The sequence below is a fragment of the Orcinus orca genome, chromosome 3 (genome assembly GCF_937001465.1).
Source record: "Orcinus orca chromosome 3, mOrcOrc1.1, whole genome shotgun sequence".
Classification (NCBI taxonomy): Eukaryota; Metazoa; Chordata; class Mammalia; order Artiodactyla; family Delphinidae; genus Orcinus; species Orcinus orca.
Genome location: NC_064561.1, coordinates 154,674,757 through 154,693,360, shown reverse-complemented (window position 1 = coordinate 154,693,360; position 18,604 = coordinate 154,674,757). Strand labels below are relative to the sequence as shown.

The following is an 18,604-nucleotide window of genomic DNA, read 5'->3' as shown; positions in this document are numbered from 1 at the left end:
GTGGTTGAGAGTCCGCCTGCCGATGCAGGGGACACGGGTTCGTGCCCCGGTCCAGGAAGATCCCACATGCCGCGGAGCGGCTAGGCCCGTGAGCCATGGCCGCTGAGCCTGCGCGTCCGGAGCCCGTGCTCCGCAATGGGAGAGGCCACAACAGTGAGAGGCCACAACAGTGAGAGGCCTGTGTACCGCAAAAAAAAGGGGGGGAAAATGAACCTTCATAATGGTGAGATCTGGTGAATACCACCTTAACCAAGTGTTCATAATAGGAAAACTGGTACTATGTTTCTCTTAATGTAATACTGTAAGAAGTTCGCATCATGTATGTGATATTGGCTAAAAAAAATATTATCCTGGGACTTCCCTGGTGGCGCAGTGGATAAGACTCTGCGCTCCCAAAGCTGGGGGCCTGGATTTGATCCCTGGTCAGGGAACTAGATCCCACATGCATGCTGCAACTATGAGTTCTCATGCCACAGCTAAGGAGGCCTCTTGCTGCAACTAAGGAGCCCTGGAGCCACAACTAAGACCTGGCAAAACCAAATAAATAAATAAATAAACTAAAAACAATATTACCCTGAATCTATAGATAAGGAAAAAAAAATTCAGAAAATGGGATATTCTACAAATAACTCTCCTGCTCCTCCCCACTAAATGTCAACACTTGAAAAAGGCAGTAAGAGGTCCGTTTTATATTAAAGAGACTAATGACCAACGTAGCTCATGTGCTCTGGCTGAACGTGGAGAAAAATGTAAAGAAAAACAGCTATGAAAGATCTGGAGGAGTACTGAGTAATTTTAATATGGACTATATAATTAGGATAACATTATAAAATTATTAATTTTTTAGGTGTGGTAAAGATAATGTAGTATATAAGAGCTTAGGAGATGGAAGCTGAAGGATTTAAGGGTGAAAGTCATGTCTGCAACTTACTTTCAAATAGGTCTTAAGAGTGAGCAAATACGGCAAAATGTTAACAACTGGTGAATTTAGATAAAAGGTATATCAGATTTTATCATGCTATTCTTTTCATTTTTCTGTGGATCTGAAAAAATCTTTCCCCCCAAAATTAGAAGAAGTAAAAGGAAACTTTGTTTCAAATTGCCTGCCTTGAGAATTTTTTGGTCATTGAAGACCAAGGAAAACATGCTATCACTAGGATACTGATTGTAGCAGTGACCCAGGCACACAGAAAACAGAAATTGAAAATCTGAGGTCTTTGTTAGGTGAAGAGAGTTTCTGCAGCTAAGTCACTTGTGACATATGCAAACAGCAGTGTACAGTGTCTGAAAACTTGGCTTTTAGGTTGGATCTCAGCACTTACTTAGGAGTTAGACCTCAGGCAAATCATAACATCCTTAGTTTTAGTTTCCTCAAGAATACAGTGAGGCTAATACAACTGTGAAATTCTGTATTTCCCGAAATGTACTTGTGTCCATTATCAGACCAATGAAACTACCATGTAGACCTGTTAAAAGGGTGGAGTAGTTAAAAAAGAGGAAACTTTGAGACTTGCAGTTTCCTAGTCATAATACCTATAATGCCTGCACAGACCACTTAGAGCATAATTTCAAACTCCAGGGAAAATCACAGGTCAAGCTGTCCTTTACACTGTAAAACCAGTCTGCCTTATGTTTCAAACCATCCAACATAAGAATAAAAGGAAGCATTGCTAGCAACTGTTTCAAACATAACCTACGATGTCACCTCCTTCAACATTTCTTACTTTCTGGAGATATTTCGAGGAGGGAATAATTTTAGTATACTGCATATAAATAATATAATCATGCCTGCAAATGAAATACCTGAGAATAAATTACATATTACCTAGCAATGTTTCCAGCAGCAGAAACAATAGAATTCTGTGACACTGAGGCAACTCTGTTCATTCCTTGTCCATCATGGCCCAAATCATACACCTGTGAATAAAAAATCATACCCACTTAAACATGATTATAAACTGTATACACTTTATAAAATAACCTTTTAAATAAATTTTTATTAAGTAAACTTTTCCTTTTTAGGGATCCTTTAATTTTGGTACTTCATATAGGTATGAAAACATTCAGAGATTAACAATTTCATAAAAAGGGGGCCTTAAGCAGCGGTTTTTGTTTTTTTTTTTTTGTTTTTTTTTAAAAGCACACAGTTCATAGGAAAAGCCCAAGAGTGACTAAACCTTGTTCCTTAAAAACAGGGATATTCTTCCCCTCTTATATGGTGGTATAATATTAATACTTACCTGTATTACTCCTTTCTCCGATCGTGTATATAAAATATTTCTTGAATTATCAATTGCAATTTGAACAATAGGATCTAAAAATAAGACAGAGGAAGAAAAAAAACGGAGGTTAACAAATCAAACACAGTAGCCACTTACAACCAATTAAAATTGCTGATTTACATTCAGGGCTTTTCTTTTGTTTTGCAGGTAAGTCTTAGGGTAGCTGCACAAGGACAAAGCCAAGAAGCATTCAGGTCAGACAGCACGTGAAAAAAGCAAACATCAAATACTGTGACTGGGTTAAGAGCATCACATATAAGTTATTCTGTCCTTTAAATTAATTTTAAGCCAAACCAAAAACAAGTTCCAAATTATTCCTACATTCAACATTTAATGAATGCTTACTATATGCTAGAAACACATAAAATAATTATACCTGGTCCATTCCTTCAAGAAACTTCCAGTTTAGTTTAATAACTCATTGTGTAAAAGAAAATAATTTAAAAATTCAGTCATATTAACATTTTTAGATATATTTATCTTAGTTTACTGAAGCATTTTAAAATTACTTCACCTGCCTAAATCTCTCAATTAAAAACTCAGATATATTCATTTTATGCTGGGAATTTCTTTCAGACCAGGCAAAACATGTATTAAATGTCTGAATGTCTAACTCTCTCACAAACACAGACACAGGTGGTTTAAGTATATATAGCTACTGTAGACACATGTTCTATGGTGCTACATTTATAGGAACTTGGGAATAAAACTCATGCTGTTTTATCATCCCTTCTCCCTTTAAAAGATGATATGAATATATAACAAATACTGTTTAGTAAGAAACTGTTTCAATTAAGAATGAGAATTTCTGAAGAAAATGTTAGGTCAGTGATTTGTTAAAATTTTTTGTTTGCCGAATTTGTTTTCTACTCACCATCTTCTGAGAATGTGAACTGTAGTAACGAAGGAACAAGGAAAGAAAGTGCACTCTTTGAGTGGTTTATTTTCCTACACCTCTGGCTAAACCAGCCTGCTTCTGCCTTCAAAGAAAAAATTGAAAGACATAAAACTTGTAAATGTAGGTACCTCCATCATAGCAACTATAATATACTCATGTTTATAAAGATCCTCAAATCTTAGTAAAATACCAATAATTGTAAAGTAAGACATACTACTCAAAAATAAGTACTGAGAAGTACTGAGTTCAGTCCTGTAATTAAAAATAGAAAATGTATTTAACGAAAATCAAATCACTGCTCTCAATGAAATCAGCTATGTCTATTCCAGCAACCTCAGTAATGCTATGTTAGTGAACTCATTTTAATTATCTTAAAAACTCCTATTTGAAAGCAGTAAGGGAAATAATAAGCGTAGTTTATAAGTGTCAAAAGTACATAGGATAGAGGTATTTTTATCTCTTCCCACTACTGCTAAAAGGAAATTTAAAAAATAGTAGCCACCACCATCATAATCTACAGTCTGCCCCTCAATGATCGAGTTTTGCCATACTTAAATCTACAACAAAATCTTCTTTTTGTAGTTAACAAAACCAAGAGAAATTGGGTAAGGAAGAGATACAATATAACATAAAAATGCTAACCTCAGTTCTAATCCTATCTCTGCCACTAATTAGCTGTGTGCCTATGAGAATACTTGTCTTATCAGTTTCCTACTGTTTACCTTATGATAAAGGCAACAATACAGTAAGGGGGAAAAATAATGGAGCAAAGGATACAAAGACATTTCAGAGTAAACACAAATGACCAATAAATACATGAAAAGATGCTCAACCCAACTAGTAATAAAAAACAATTGTGTTCTATCTGACTGGTCAAAATTAATAAGTTATAAAATACCAGGGTTAGTGAGAGTGAGGAGGGAGAGGAAAGGGATACAATCAAAGATGCCTGCTATGAGTCTAAAACTCTTAAGAGGGCAAAATGAAAATAGAAAATTCAGTTTTCAATACACATATACTATAATACAACTATTAGAATTCTAAGTCTCCACACTAGAAAACTTCTACACATGTGCACAAGGAGGCTTGTAAAAGAACACTTATCACACCATCATTTCTGAAAGGTATAATAAAAACCTAGAAGTCTATCAAGAAAGGAATTGTTCAATCATGTATCAATACATCCATTTTATGGACAATCATGCAGCAATCACAAAACATAACACATATCTATCTACCAGATACTGACAAGGAAAGACTTTCAAGGCACAGTTAAATGAAAAAAGCCAATTATGGGAATTTCCTGGTGGTCCATTGGTTAGGGCTTGCCACTTTCACTGCCTTGGCCCAGTTTCAATCCCTGGTCGGGGAACTAAGATCCCGCAAGCCACACGGCGTGGGGAGAAAAAAAAGGCAGAAAAAGGAAAAAAAAGCCAATATGAAACAAAACTTAAGCAATAATACAAGTAAAAACATATACACAGAAGTATACTATGTATTCGTATACATGTATACACACAAATAAATACATATATATTATCTATAGATATTTAAACACATTTATAGGTATTTAGAAATGTATGCATCATATTCTACAAGGACATATACAGAACTGATAATGGCTGTTACCTTTGCGGGGAGGACTGGGTTTTACAGGTATGGTGTAGTCATGAAGGACTACAACTTTAACTGCATGTTTGACTACTTTCCATAAGAATATATTAACGTGCTATATAATTAGAAGATAAAGACTAAAGCTTATCAGAAACTAACACAACACTGTAAATCAACTATCCTCCAATAAAAAAATTAATTAAAAAGAAAAGACAAAAGCTTATCTATTCTTACTCCATCAAGAGGGAGGAAAATGAAAATGTTTACAAATGCCAGACTTACTTGGTATGCTACTTCATATAAACAGCCATCCTTTCCAGCCAAGAAAATTCTGCCATTATCAGTGGAAGTTATTGTTAAAAGGTAAGTATTATCAGTAGGAAGAGAATATAAAGGATCTGGAAGTAACTGCATTCCACCACACATACTGTCATTGAGAACTCCAGAACCTATTTTTTTTAAAAGAAAGAATATAGGAATCATTTTAAGAGCTTTTTAAAAGTTTTAAAACAATCACTGTATTATCTTCAGAATTGATATTCTTACTGAGTTCATGATATGCTCAAAAATTTCAAAAAAATGTATGTATAACATACATTTCAAAATTACTATAAAAAGTCTGATATGAAAAGTTTTATAATTCATGTTAAATAGAACCTACAGTATGTATATATAACATATGTAAAATATATAGCACATATATATATAACATAGTAAAACATCAAATAAAAAAACTAACCCAAAGCATTAAATTTTGGAAAAAAGCCTAGGGATATGGTAGTAATAATCATTAATTTTTTCTTTTTTCCCCCCACCCCACCCCAATAATCATCAATTTGAGGCTCTGAAATTCAACATTATTTTACCTAAAACACTGGTAGAATGCAAAAGAAACCACTGAATGTGCTTGTAACAAATTAATTGATGGCTTCTTACTTTAAAGGAAAGAATAATATACATTTCAATGTTCCATATGTTAAAATGGCCATTCAAAAAATTAAAAATGAAGAAATTGAAGGTATTATTTAAAAATCACTGGGGCAACTATTTCTCTTCTACTACCCTTCCTTTATATTGGACATTTAAGAAATGTACACTGATATGGTAAATAAATCCAAAATAATTTCTGGTGGAGTTATTAACCTGAAAGATACCATACCTACAGGGAAATATTTTCCTATGAGCAAATAGACCAGAAAGTTAACTTAGTGAAAAAGATTAGTTTTCAATTATAATATTAAACTGGGCAACATATTTTATTTTAAAAAACACAACATGTGGGGACTTCCCTGGTGGTCCAGTGGTTAAGACTCTGCGCTTCCACTGCAGGGGGTGCGGGTTCCATCCCTGGTCAGGGAAGTTCCACATACCATGCAGGGTGTGGCCAAAAAAACAAACCCCCAAAGCCCCCACAACATGTGGGTTGCTCTACCTGTTTGCAAATTAGTATAACTGAGTCCAAGAATCACTATATCCACAGGGGTTGCCAAAACCAGAAGATGTCGTACGTGAGGTTGAAATATGCCTAAGATAAAGTAAACAAGAGTTAGGCACTATTTTCTGGAAAACACCCATCATTTAAGCATTAACAGAATATGGTTACCTTTAATATGAGCTGTGGGTTAACCAGTATATGAAAAGTGTAAAGCTAATTTAATGTTGATGCTAAAACGTTACCACTTATGATCATTTAAATAAGTAGATAATAGTAAAAAAACCAGCCAAACAAACAAAAAACCCAAATCTTAGACACAAACACTTCAGTATTTAATGACATTTAGAATTAGTGTTACAACAATCATAGAAGGGGACTTTAACACCCCACTTTCACCAATGAACGGATTCAAAAAAGAAAATAAATAAGGAAACACAAGCTTTAAATGACACATTAAACAAGATGGACTTAATTGATATTTATAGGACATTCCATCCAAAAACAACAGAATACACTTTCTTCTCAAGTGCTCTTGGAACATTCTCCAGGAGAGATCATATCTTGGGTCACAAATCAAGCCTTGGTAAATTTAAGAAAATCGAAATCGTATCAAGTATCTTTTCCGAGCACAATGCTATGAGACTAGATATCAATTACAGGAAAAAAAACCTGTAAAAAATACAAACACAGGAAGGCTAAACAATACACTACTAAATAACCAAGAAATCACTGAAGAAATCAAAGAGGAAATCAAAAAACACCTACAAACAAATGACAACGAAAACAGGATGACCCAAAACGTATGCGATACAGGAAAAGCAGTTCTAAGAGGGAAGTTTATAGCAATACAATTCTACCTCAAGAAACATCTTAAATAAACAACCTAATCTTATACCAAAAACAATTAGAGAAAGAAGAACAAAAAAACCCCAAAGTTAGCAGAAGGAAAGAAATCATAAAGATCAGATCAGAAATAAATGAAAAAGAAATGAAGGAAACAATAGCAAAGATCAATAAAACTAAAAGCTGCTTCTTTGAGAAGATAAACAAAATGGATAAACCATTAGCCAGACTCAAGAAAATAAGGGAGAAGATTCAAATCAACAGAATAAGAAATGAAAAAGGAGAAGTAAAAACTGACATTGCAGAAATACACAGGATCATGAAAGATGACTACAAGCAACTATATGCCAATAAAATGGACAACCTGGAAGAAATGGACAAATTCTTAGAAAAGTACAACCTTCCGAGACTGAGCCTGGAAGAAACAGAAAATATAAACAGACCAATCATAAGCACTGAAATTGAGACTGTGACTAAAAATCTTCCAGCAAACAAAAGCCCAGGACCAGATGGCTTCACAGGGGAATTCTATGAAACATTTAGAGAAGAGCTAACACCTATCCTTCTCAAACTCTTCCAAAATGTAGCAGAGGAAGGAACACTCCCAAACTCATTCTACAAGGCCACCATCACCCTGATACTAAAACCAGACAAAGATGTCACAAAAAAAGAAAACTACAGGCCAATATAACTGATGAACATAGATGCAAAAATCCTCAACAAAATACTAGCAAACAGAATCCAACAGCACGTTACAAGGATCATACACTGGGCTTCCCTGGTGGCGCAGTGGTTGAGAGTCCGCCTGCCGATGCAGGGGACACGGGTTTGTGCCCCAGTCTGGGAAGATACCACATGCCGCGGAGCGGCTGGGCCTGTGAGCCATGGCCACTGACCCTGCACGTCTGGAGCCTGTGCTCCGCAATAGGAGATGCTACAACAGTGAGAGGCCTGCGTATCGCAAAAAAAAACCCAAAACTCTCCAGAAAGTAGGCACAGAGGGAACTTACCTCAACATAATAAAGGCCATATATGACAAACCCACAGCCAACATCATTCTCAATGGTAAAAAACTGAAACCATTTCCTCTGCGACCAGTAACAAGACAAGGCTGTCCAATCTCACCACTACTATTCAACATAATTTGGGAAGTTTTAGCCACAGCAATCAGAGAAGAAAAAGAAATAAAAGGAATCCAGGGTGGAAAAGAGAAAGTAAAGCTGTCGCTGTTTGCAGATGACATGATACTATACATAGAGAATCCTAAAGATGCTACCAGAAAACTACTAGAGCTAATCAATGAATTTGGTAAAGTAGCAGGATACAAAAGTAATGCACAGAAATCTTTTGCAATCCTATACACTAATAATGAAAAATCTGAAAGAGCAATTAAGGAAACACTCCTATTTACCACTGCAACAAAAAGAATAAAATACCTAGGAATAAACCTACCTAAGGAGACAAAAGACCTGTATGCAGAAAACTATAAGACACTGATGAAAGAAATTAAAGATCATACAAACAGATGGAGAGATATACCATGTTCTTGGATTGGAAGAATCAACATTGTGAAAATGACTATACTACCCAAAGCAATCTACAGATTCAGTGCAATCCCTATCAAACTACCAATGGCATTTTTCACAGAACTAGAACAAAAAATTTCACAATTTGTATGGAAACACAAAAGACCCCGAATAGCCAAAGCAATCTTGAGAACAAAAAATGGAGCTGGAGGAATCAGGCTCCCTGACTTCAGACTATACTACAAAGCTACAGTAATCAAGACAGTATGGTACTGGCACAAAAACAGAAATATAGATCAATGGAACAGGATAGAAAGCCCAGAGATAAACCCCCGCACATATGGTCACCTTATCTTTGATAAAGGAGGCAGGAATGTACAGTGGAGAAAGGACAGCCTCTTCAATAAGTGGTGCTGGGAAAACTGGACACGTACATGTAAAAGTATGAGATTAGAACACTCCCTAACACCATACACAAAAATAAGCTCAAAATGGATTAAAGACCTAAATGTAAGGCCAGAAACTATCAAACTCTTAGAGGAAAACATAGGCAGAACACTCTATGACATAAATCACAGCAAGATCCTTTTTGACCCACCTCTTAGAGAAAAGGAAATAAAAACAAAAATAAACAAATGGGACCTAATGAAACTTCAAAGCTTTTGCACAGCAAAGGAAACCATAAACAAGACCAAAAGACAACCCTCAGAATGGGAGAAAATATTTGCAAATGAAGCCACTGACAAAGGATTAATCTCCAAAAGTTATAAGCAGCTCATGCAGCTCAATAACAAAAAAACAAACAACCCAATCCAAAAATGGGCAGAAGACCTAAATAGACATTTCTCCAAAGAAGACATACAGATTGCCAACAAACATATGAAAGAATGCTCAACATCATTAATCATTAGAGAAATACAAATCAAAACTACAATGAGATATCATCTCACACCGGTCAGAATGGCCATCATCAAAAAATCTAGAAACAATAAATGCTGGAGAGGGTGTGGAGAAAAGGGAACACTCTTGCACTGCTGGTGGGAATGTGAATTGGTACAGCCACTATGGAGAACAGTATGGAGGTTACTTAAAAAACTACAAACAGAACTACCATATGACCCAGCAATCCCACTACTGGGCATATACCCTGAGAAAACCATAATTCAAAAATAGTCATGTACCCAAATGTTCATTGCAGCTCTATTTACAATAGCCAGGAGATGGAAACAACCTAAATGTCCATCATCGGATGAATGGATAAAGAAGATGTGGCACATATATATAATGGAATATTACTCAGCCATAAAAAGAAACGAAATTGAGTTATTTGTAGTGAGGTGGATGGACCTAGAGTCTGTCATACAGAGTGAAGTAAGTCAGAAAGAGCAAGACAAATACCGTATGCTAACACATATATATGGAATATAAGAAAAAAAAAAGTCATGAAGAACCTAGGGGTAAGACGGGAATAAAGACACAGACCCTACTGGAGAATGGACTTGAGGACATGTGAAGGGGGAAGGGTAAGCTGTGACAAAGTGAGAGCGTGGCATGGACATATATACACTACCAAACGTAAAGTAGATAGCTAGTGGGAAGCAGCCGCATAGCACAGGGAGATCAGCTCGGTGCTTTGTGACCACCTGGATGGGTGGGATAGGGAGGGTTGGAGGGAGGGAGACGCAAGAGGGAGGAGATATGGGAACATATGTATATGTATAAATGATTCACTTTGTCATAAAGTAGAAACTAACACACCATTGTAAAGCAATTATACTCCAATAAAGATGTAAAAAAAGAAAAACAAAACTTATGCAAACTTGAAGAGGTAAAAAAAAAAAGACTAACAAAAAGCAAGATAAAATTCAAGAATTGTAGTTTAACAATTTTAAAGGCAGACTCACTTATACCATAAGGTGAGTAAATTGTTAAATATTCCTAATCACTTTTTGTATTTCTAATTAGAAGTAATTTAGAACAAAACTTCAATAGGAAAGTTAATTACTTAAAGTATAATATCATTTAGTCCTAAAACATTTGGAATCTTATGTACAAACATAATTTAATCTTTATATTTTTATTTCTTACCAGCTTTTGGTTTCACAAGTCCCACAGCAAGAATAGTCTCATTAAGTCCATCAAAATAGGCAAGGTCTCCTCTGTCAACAGTTGAAGAAAAACATGTTATACATGTAAAGGAAAAAGTTTTATAATGTTCTTCAAGACTATAGAATATAATGAATCAGCAAACAAAACTGTTTTAGTTCCAAGACTCAGGCACACAGGCCTACCTAAGGCTAAGCGTAAACCAGGAAAAAGCGGAATGCTGGTCCCCATTCCAAACATCCCCCCCACCAGGTTGCAAGTCTCAAGCAATAACAGTCTGCTGCTGCGGCAGGGGCAAGAGGACCCTCTCAGAAGCACAGGCTCACAGGGAGAGCCTATTGCTGGGGGAGAAACAGGAACACTGAGAAAAAATCCAGCAACCCAATCTGTACGCTAAGTGCAAAATACTTCTAAAGGAATTTGAAACCTGTGGTCCACTGAAGGTACCACTGCAACAACAAAACTACAATCGGCTTAACTCCTGAGTTGGAAAAAGTCAACTCCCTCACAATAAAGGCCTACCTGCTAGGCTCTAGCAAAGGAAGAGACGTGCCCACTTCTAAGGATAAAGGGTATTTATTGCAGTATTCACTGTCCTATACATGGTGTCTGGCTTTGAGTAACAAAACATGAGCAAAAGAGCAAGCAAAAAAAAGCCCCAGTGTCAAGAAACAAAGCAATCAACAGAAGCAGAGTCAGATGTCTGAACTATCAGACAGGAAATTTAAAATAAATATAATCAATATAGTATAGGCTCTAATAAAAAAGATGAGCAATATGTATAAACAGGTAAGGCATTTCAGCAGAGCAATGAAAATAATTAGAAATAAGCCAGTGAAAATGTTAGAAATAAAAAGCACAGCACAAAGAATATCTTATATGGACTTTTCAGTAGACTTGACGAAAGAATCAGTAAACATGAAGTTAAAGGTCAATAGAAATTGTCCAAATTGAAATAAAAAGAGAAAAAAGAGTGGAGCATCCAAACAGAGCATCCAAAATTTGTTGGAAAACATCAAGCAGTCTAACAAAAGTATAACAAATCTCAGAAAAGAAAGGAAGAGAACAGGAAGGCACAAATACTTTAATAAGACAATGGTTGAAAATTTTTCAAAAATAACAAAGACTTCAAACCTAGATCCAATAAGCTCAGAGAACAGCAAGCAGGATAAATACCAAGAAAAAAAAAAGATCCAGACTTTGAGGAAAACTGGTTGTCCTGCAAAGGGCCACACAAGTGGACAGAAAACACCTACATGGCAACCTACGTGGGGCCAGGTTTCCCCATTTTCCCAATGCTGTGGAATTACACAGGCTCCTTCAACAACTGACACAGCCCCCAGAACTAAGAACAATATTGGGAGAGCTGGGGATTCGAGAAAAGTGAACTGAACAACATTACGTTTGTATCATCCAGATGGAACTGGGATTTATAATAGAAAGCTATCAGAATAACTGAAATGAAGGCTAAGGTTTTTATAGAACTGAATTTAGGAAGTAAAGATTTATATCCAGTACCTGTGCCTTGATTTTTTCAATAGACAATGTTCAAATAATTTGTCTTTAAATGAGTTTAGTTTGAACACACAATAAGGTTGAACCACACTTTCCATGTGGGCAGGGACTATGTTTATTCAGTACTGTTCAAGCACAAAAAGTGATACATGATAAGCTCAATGTGGTTTTTAAATGAATAAGTTAGAAGTCAATGGAAATATAAAAACTTCATTAAAGTGAAAACTCTCTTCAACGAAATTATTCTCACATTTATCTATTTTGTAATTTTCTTGCATTAGGTTTTCTTGAAGAGATCAATGCCTAAATGAACAGGTTCTACACTTTAGTATAAAAATGAATATGTTATGTGTAATATAACAAACTGGGGCAACGTTCATGATACATGAAGAACAATCACAACCTTATATCACTATTATTATGACTATATACCATTTCAACAATAAAAATAGCTAGGAAAATTTCTAATTAAAAAAGAACAGCAAACAAAAATGGTTTAAGCTACAAGTTCTCATATAGTGTCAATTTTGATTCAATGACACTGAATGTTTCTAACAAGTATGTTAACTACTCAGGAGCAAGAGTTACATCTTAATATGGATCTTCCTCTGGTTATCTCACCCCTCACCTAAAGATAATATGATGGAGAACTGGAAGGTAAAATTTTTCTCCAAATAGCCAAGAGTAAGATCATCACATCAATAAACTTTATTTAAGCAAGAATGCCTTGGGCCTTCACTCAGACTCTTTTATACACATTTAATTTACACAAGGCCAAGCCCACAGAATAACAACAAAACTGTTAAGATACTTCAATAAACTAACATCCTCCCACTCCATGATATGCAGGGAAAACAGAGGTCTTTAAAAATCTCAAACCGTCCCTCAAAGAATTACTGCTAGACTATCATTATTATAGGAGTTTGGGAAGTAAGATTGCTGCTACTCAGAGTGGTACCCAGATCCCCAGCATCACCTGGGAGCTTGTTACAAACGCAGACTCCTGAGCCTTAATGACTAAAACATAATCCACATTTTAACCCCATCCCCAGGTTGGTATGTATACTGAGAAGCACTGACCCGGATGTTAGAAGAATCAAAGATAAACCAGGCAGCTTTTAATGAGTAGAATATTAGTTGTAATAAAGATAATTTAAATTCTAATCATGCTAAAGCAAACCAGTCATAAATACATACCCATCTTCGTAGTTCCACATAAATATGTCACTGTCGATTGTGAGCCAAGCTCTACTGATAGCAGGGAACACGCCCATCATGCAGTTACACTGCATATCTGAGGTAGTGTGGATGTAAGGTAGAAAGATTTCAATCTCATTTTTCTTAAACTTGTTTCAAAAGATTTTGATTTAAAATGTATGATTAGGGCTTCCCTGGTGGCGCAGTGGTTGAGAGTCCGCCTGCCGATGCAGGGGATACAGGTTCGTGCCCCAGTCCGGGAAGATTGCACATGCCATGGAGCGGCTAGGCCCGTGAGCCATGGCCGCTGAGCCTGCGCGCGTCCGGAGCCTGTGCTCCGCAACGGGAGAGGCCACAACAGTGAGAGGCCCGCGTACCGCAATAAATAAATAAAATAAAATAAAATAAAATGTATGATTAAAAAATCATGACTTATTCACTCTTCAATCAAAAGAGCAAATGAATTATCTTTATTTCCAATGAGTTTAATGAAAGCCATAGTGTATGACAGAAATATTATAACTTCTAAATAAAGCTATCTGACCATTTAAAATGTACTCTAAATAACAAATGTAATGTTTTTGCCATTACTAACTTTTTTAAAAAGTATTGATTCTGAGTAATACCATTGGACTTTAACAGTATAATCTGTTTCACTGGACCAGTTTTTCCAATGGTATAAAAGAGTGATTAAAAAAAAACAAAAAAAACAAAAAACAGGGACTTCCCTGGTGGTGCAGTGATTAAGAATCCGCCTGCCAATGCAGGGGACATGGGTTCGATCCCTGGTCCAGGAAGATCCCACATGCCATGGAGCAACGAAGCCCACGCGCCACAACTACTGAAGCCCGCAAGTCTAGAGCCCATGCTCTGCAACAAGAGAAGCCCTCGCTCGCCACAAACAGAGAAAGCCTGCACTCAGCAACAAAGACCGAATGCAGCCACAAATAAAAGTAAATAAATTTATAAAAAAACAAAAAACAAAAACAGTCGGCATGCTAAAGTCACAGCCAGGTGACAATCTACAAGCCTCGTATAAACTGAAAAATAGACAAAGAATTATTTACGTAATTATAAGATAACGAAACAATTGTGAAAACAAAATAATTTCCGAATTAAAGAAATATCTCTTGTAGATAGTATAGTATTACCAGAGAATTAAAGAATATTAAGAAACTAAGCAAAGGTAGAGTATATGATAAGGTGTATTATTTATTTAATAACACTATTTTACAAAGTCTCAGAGAAACAATGAAAATATAGATTAGATTTTACTAGTTTTCCTATTTATTTTACAAGCATTTTCCCTAATTTTTCATTTCTTTGTTTTCTAAATCACACTGTATTGAAATATGAAGCCCTTTACCCTGAACAGATTAACATACTTTTAAAAGTCAGATTAAATTTTTATATAGCATCTTGATGTCTTTATTATGAGAGTTACAGACTGATTTTTATAAAAGCTTCCTAGCAAAGAACTATAAATATAGTCCTTTTATAGGGTATGCCACACTGTAAGAAAAACAAATAAAATCTTATTTTTAGAGGATAAGAAAACTCCTCTAACTTCTCAGTCTATGAAGATGGCAATAGTATCAATACTTCAGTTTCTTATACCTTTAGATACAGATTCTTACTGTAATCCTTAGAAATACAATAAATTATAAACTTCAATTCTAAGACACCAGTAAGTGTAAAAACACACCAAAAACTTTTTTGGGGGTATTTCCAGGAGAAAATACCTTGCAGTTTTATTTTAAACATTTTCAGAGCCAGTTCCCAGTTCTAAAATGTTAACATACAGGAAAAAATAAAAAAAATCATGGGTCTTTGAACTGAAAAAGAGTGGTAGTAAAAAATTTCCCTGTATAGCACTTAATTGGAAAGTAATGCCTTGCCATATATCATTCAAAAATGCAGAGTTGCTTATAAACAATTTACTCTCCTCAATGTCCCCAAACAATTAAAATGTGACTCAATTTTCAACACTCAATTTTACATGAAATTTTCTAGGCACATGGCAAACTACCCACATACTTAAAATGTATTTTAAATAAAACCTTATATGAACTTATACACAATGTGCTAATTAAACACAAAACTAGAATTATAATAATGAGAATACCAATTTTTAAATTTTTTAAAGAGTTAAATACAAAGTAATAGGATACGTCCAAACTGTTCAACAAGTTCAGGTGGGAGAGGAACTCTTCGAATGGAACTGATCTCTGGCAGGTTGGGTACTGACAGCAAACCAGGTCCTTGTAGAGGATAATCCATATCTGACATGCCAGAAACAGTGGGATTATCTACAAAAAATAAAATAAAATAAAAAGCATTTATTTAAAATAATAATGTATTGGACGTCAAATGGGCATACAGAAGTACTGCAAGCTACAAAAAAATTGTGCATCTGGTTCTAAAGGTATAGAGAGAATAAAGTAGTTCTGATCTGACATAAAGGAGGCCTGATAAATTCCAATGTTAAGATGGGGTGCAATTACTGATTTCAACACCGAACAGAAGGTTATCTTTCACAAAGACTTTCTCCATAAGAAAAGAAATGTTTAGTTCAATAATTTATAGTGTTTTCCTATTATTTTACTAATCTGAAATGGGAAAAGTATTATAAAACAGCTTTGTTATTCTCAGATAAAAACAACTGTGGACAAACAAAATACTGACTGGGGAAAAAACAGCATTTCCTTTCCCACTTAAAAATTTAAAGATTAAAACAATCCATGCCTTTTCCCATTATGTATCCACCCCCCACCCTCAGACCAATATACAAATAAAGGCAACCTCAGAGACGTTGTGGGTTTGGTTCCAGACCACTACAATAAAATGAACATGCCCAGAAGCGAGTCACATAAATATTTTGGTTTTCCGGTGCATGTAAAAGTTATGTTTACACTATACTGACATCTAAGTGTGCAACAGCATTATGTTTAAAAAAACAATGTACACACCTTAATTTAAAAAATATTACTAAAAAATGCTGTCACCTGACAAGGCAGGGGTGCCACCAATCTACTGTTAAAAAAACAGTATCTGCAAAGCGCAATAAAACAAACCACAATAAAATGAGGTATGCCTGTAATTCCACAAAAGCAATATTTTATTGGGGGGAGGAGTGGGAGAGAATCAGACTACTCTATAAACTGCTCTCAACTGGCAACCTTCTCTTCCTCTAAAGCCCAGACACTAAGGACAAGAGCAGGCTGGTCTATTCAGCCTGTCCTTCCTAGTCCTGAGCAAGGTGTTTTAGTTCTGACTCTTTACTATTATTATTTACTCAGGCACCTTTTCAGCCTCTCTAAAGTACAAAGATGTTGGGGGAAACTGACATATAAAACAAATTTTTAAATGTATTATGAAAATTTTTAAAATTTATACAACTAGAGAACAAATGCAATCAATCCCTATGTATTGAGTATCCAGCTTCAAAAATTACCAGTAACATGCCCAGTCATGTTTCATATATGTCAGTCACTATCCACTTTTTCTCTAATGTATTTTTTGAAGCAAATCCCAGACATTCCATTTACTCTTAAAACATAATTTTAATAGAACATTACACATGTTAAACTACAGTAGGAGCACAAAGGATGGAATTAATAACTCTGGTGAGGATATAAACCTCACCAGAGTTATTTCTGGTTGAGAAAGCCTTCACAGAGAAAGTGGTATTTAATGGAGTCTGGAAGAATAGCTTGTCAAGCAAAGAAGAACATTCTAGAAATGATGAAGAGTACATGTAAAATGAAATCCTGAAGAGGGGGTTCTTATGGGAAACCTGTTAAATTCGGCATAACTGAAACAAGGAGGTCGAGAATAGGATGGAAGAGGGAAAGGAAATTTGGCTGAAGAGGTAGGTGTGTGTAAAGGTGGATAGGTTGGACTGGGGTCAGATATGATGAGAAGACCAGAATGTATGGACTGTTTGTACACCTTGCTTTCAGAAATAAGGAGTACAAAGGGAAGAACGCTATTCAGGATGAGAGCTGCTAACAGGCCACTCAGTTGTTTTAAGACAAGCCCACTGGTAAGTAGCTGCCAGGAGTAAATACTCTTCGCTTTGTTTCTGTCTTTTCTCTGATTATAAGTCAATTAATGACTTTTTATAAATCGTCAAAGCTGTCTTTTAGGTTTACATTGCAGATTAACCTGGTTAGATTATCTTGGTTCTTGCTTACCAAAAATCTTGTTTTTATCTTATTTACTCTTCTCCAATTTCCACCTCACAAAGGGGGTCACTTTTTTTCTAGCAACTTGTGTGATTCTATATGCCTTGAGGAGCCTGGCCTTAATTTAAAACAGATAAACAGAATATTTTACGGACACCTCTCTTTGTTGGCACAAAAATCTGCTTTACCCTCCGTGTTCACCCATCATCAGTGCTGATTTCCCTTCATTCCGCTGGTAGTTCTTTTTAACATCTTTAAGGACTTCATATTACACTAACTCCATACATAATAAAGCATATCTCTGAGCGAACATAGTAAATTTCCAAATTAACTTCGTATGCTCTTCAATTTTACTCCAACATTAATATGAGGTATTAACAAGGATGAGAATTGGATCAGGTGATCCTTCTCATCTGGTCTTAGCGATACACCCTTGGAGGCAATGAGAAGCTCATTAAGGCTGGAAACTTTGCCTCTTTCTGCTTCAAATGGGGGCTTGCTCCTCATTCCTATCCCCTGAGGTGCCTGTAATGAAGAAAGTGAGAGAAGGAAAAACATTGAAAATGGGCTCTTTTCCGCCCTTCAAAATGCAGCAAACAGCGTCCCAGATCTCAGGATATCTTCGCCGATTCACCCTGCGGATAAGGATCTATTTAGGGAGTCAGACGAGAGTCCTTTGGGATGAGAAACAGTCACCAACTTGGCAACGATCACTCACTTGGGGCAGACACCATGAGCAGATCGGAAAGGTCCGGGTACATGCGGTCTTCTTGTAACTGACGGTCGATGAGCCGCCCCGCATTTTCCAAAGCTTCCTGCAGGGCTGCGGCCGACGTGGACGCCGGCATTGCCGAGCCCAACAAAGAAGACGGCATATCGAAAATCGGAGACAACAGCGACCGGAGAAAGGCAAAAAGCAAGGAGAAATAAGAGAAATCCCAAGACACTAGCTCAGCCCCAAAGCTTAGGGCGCGCGCGCCAAACAAGTGCCCCGGCGCCAG

At 36.1% G+C, this 18,604-nt stretch overlaps 1 protein-coding gene across 3 annotated transcripts in view; it reads right to left on the bottom strand.

The window, feature by feature from the left end:
• NUP155 (nucleoporin 155) overlaps positions 1-18,604 on the bottom strand; it is a 59,222-nt gene extending 40,618 nt beyond the window's left edge. Inside the window, exons 1-9 of one of the 3 annotated variants that reach the window (XM_033421243.2) lie at positions 18,322-18,604; positions 15,588-15,725; positions 13,417-13,513; positions 10,687-10,757; positions 6,227-6,319; positions 5,077-5,243; positions 3,157-3,262; positions 2,241-2,314; positions 1,826-1,917 (exon numbers count right to left, since the gene is read on the bottom strand). In XM_033421243.2, coding sequence (XP_033277134.1) covers positions 1,826-1,917; positions 2,241-2,314; positions 3,157-3,262; positions 5,077-5,243; positions 6,227-6,319; positions 10,687-10,757; positions 13,417-13,513; positions 15,588-15,725; positions 18,322-18,478 — 995 coding nt within the window. In that variant the 5' untranslated portion in view covers positions 18,479-18,604. Of the gene's footprint in view, positions 1-1,825; positions 1,918-2,240; positions 2,315-3,156; positions 3,263-5,076; positions 5,244-6,226; positions 6,320-10,686; positions 10,758-13,416; positions 13,514-15,587; positions 15,726-18,321 lie in introns of those variants that run through there. The other 2 variants (XM_004265992.4, XM_049708704.1) reach the window with 2 other exon arrangements.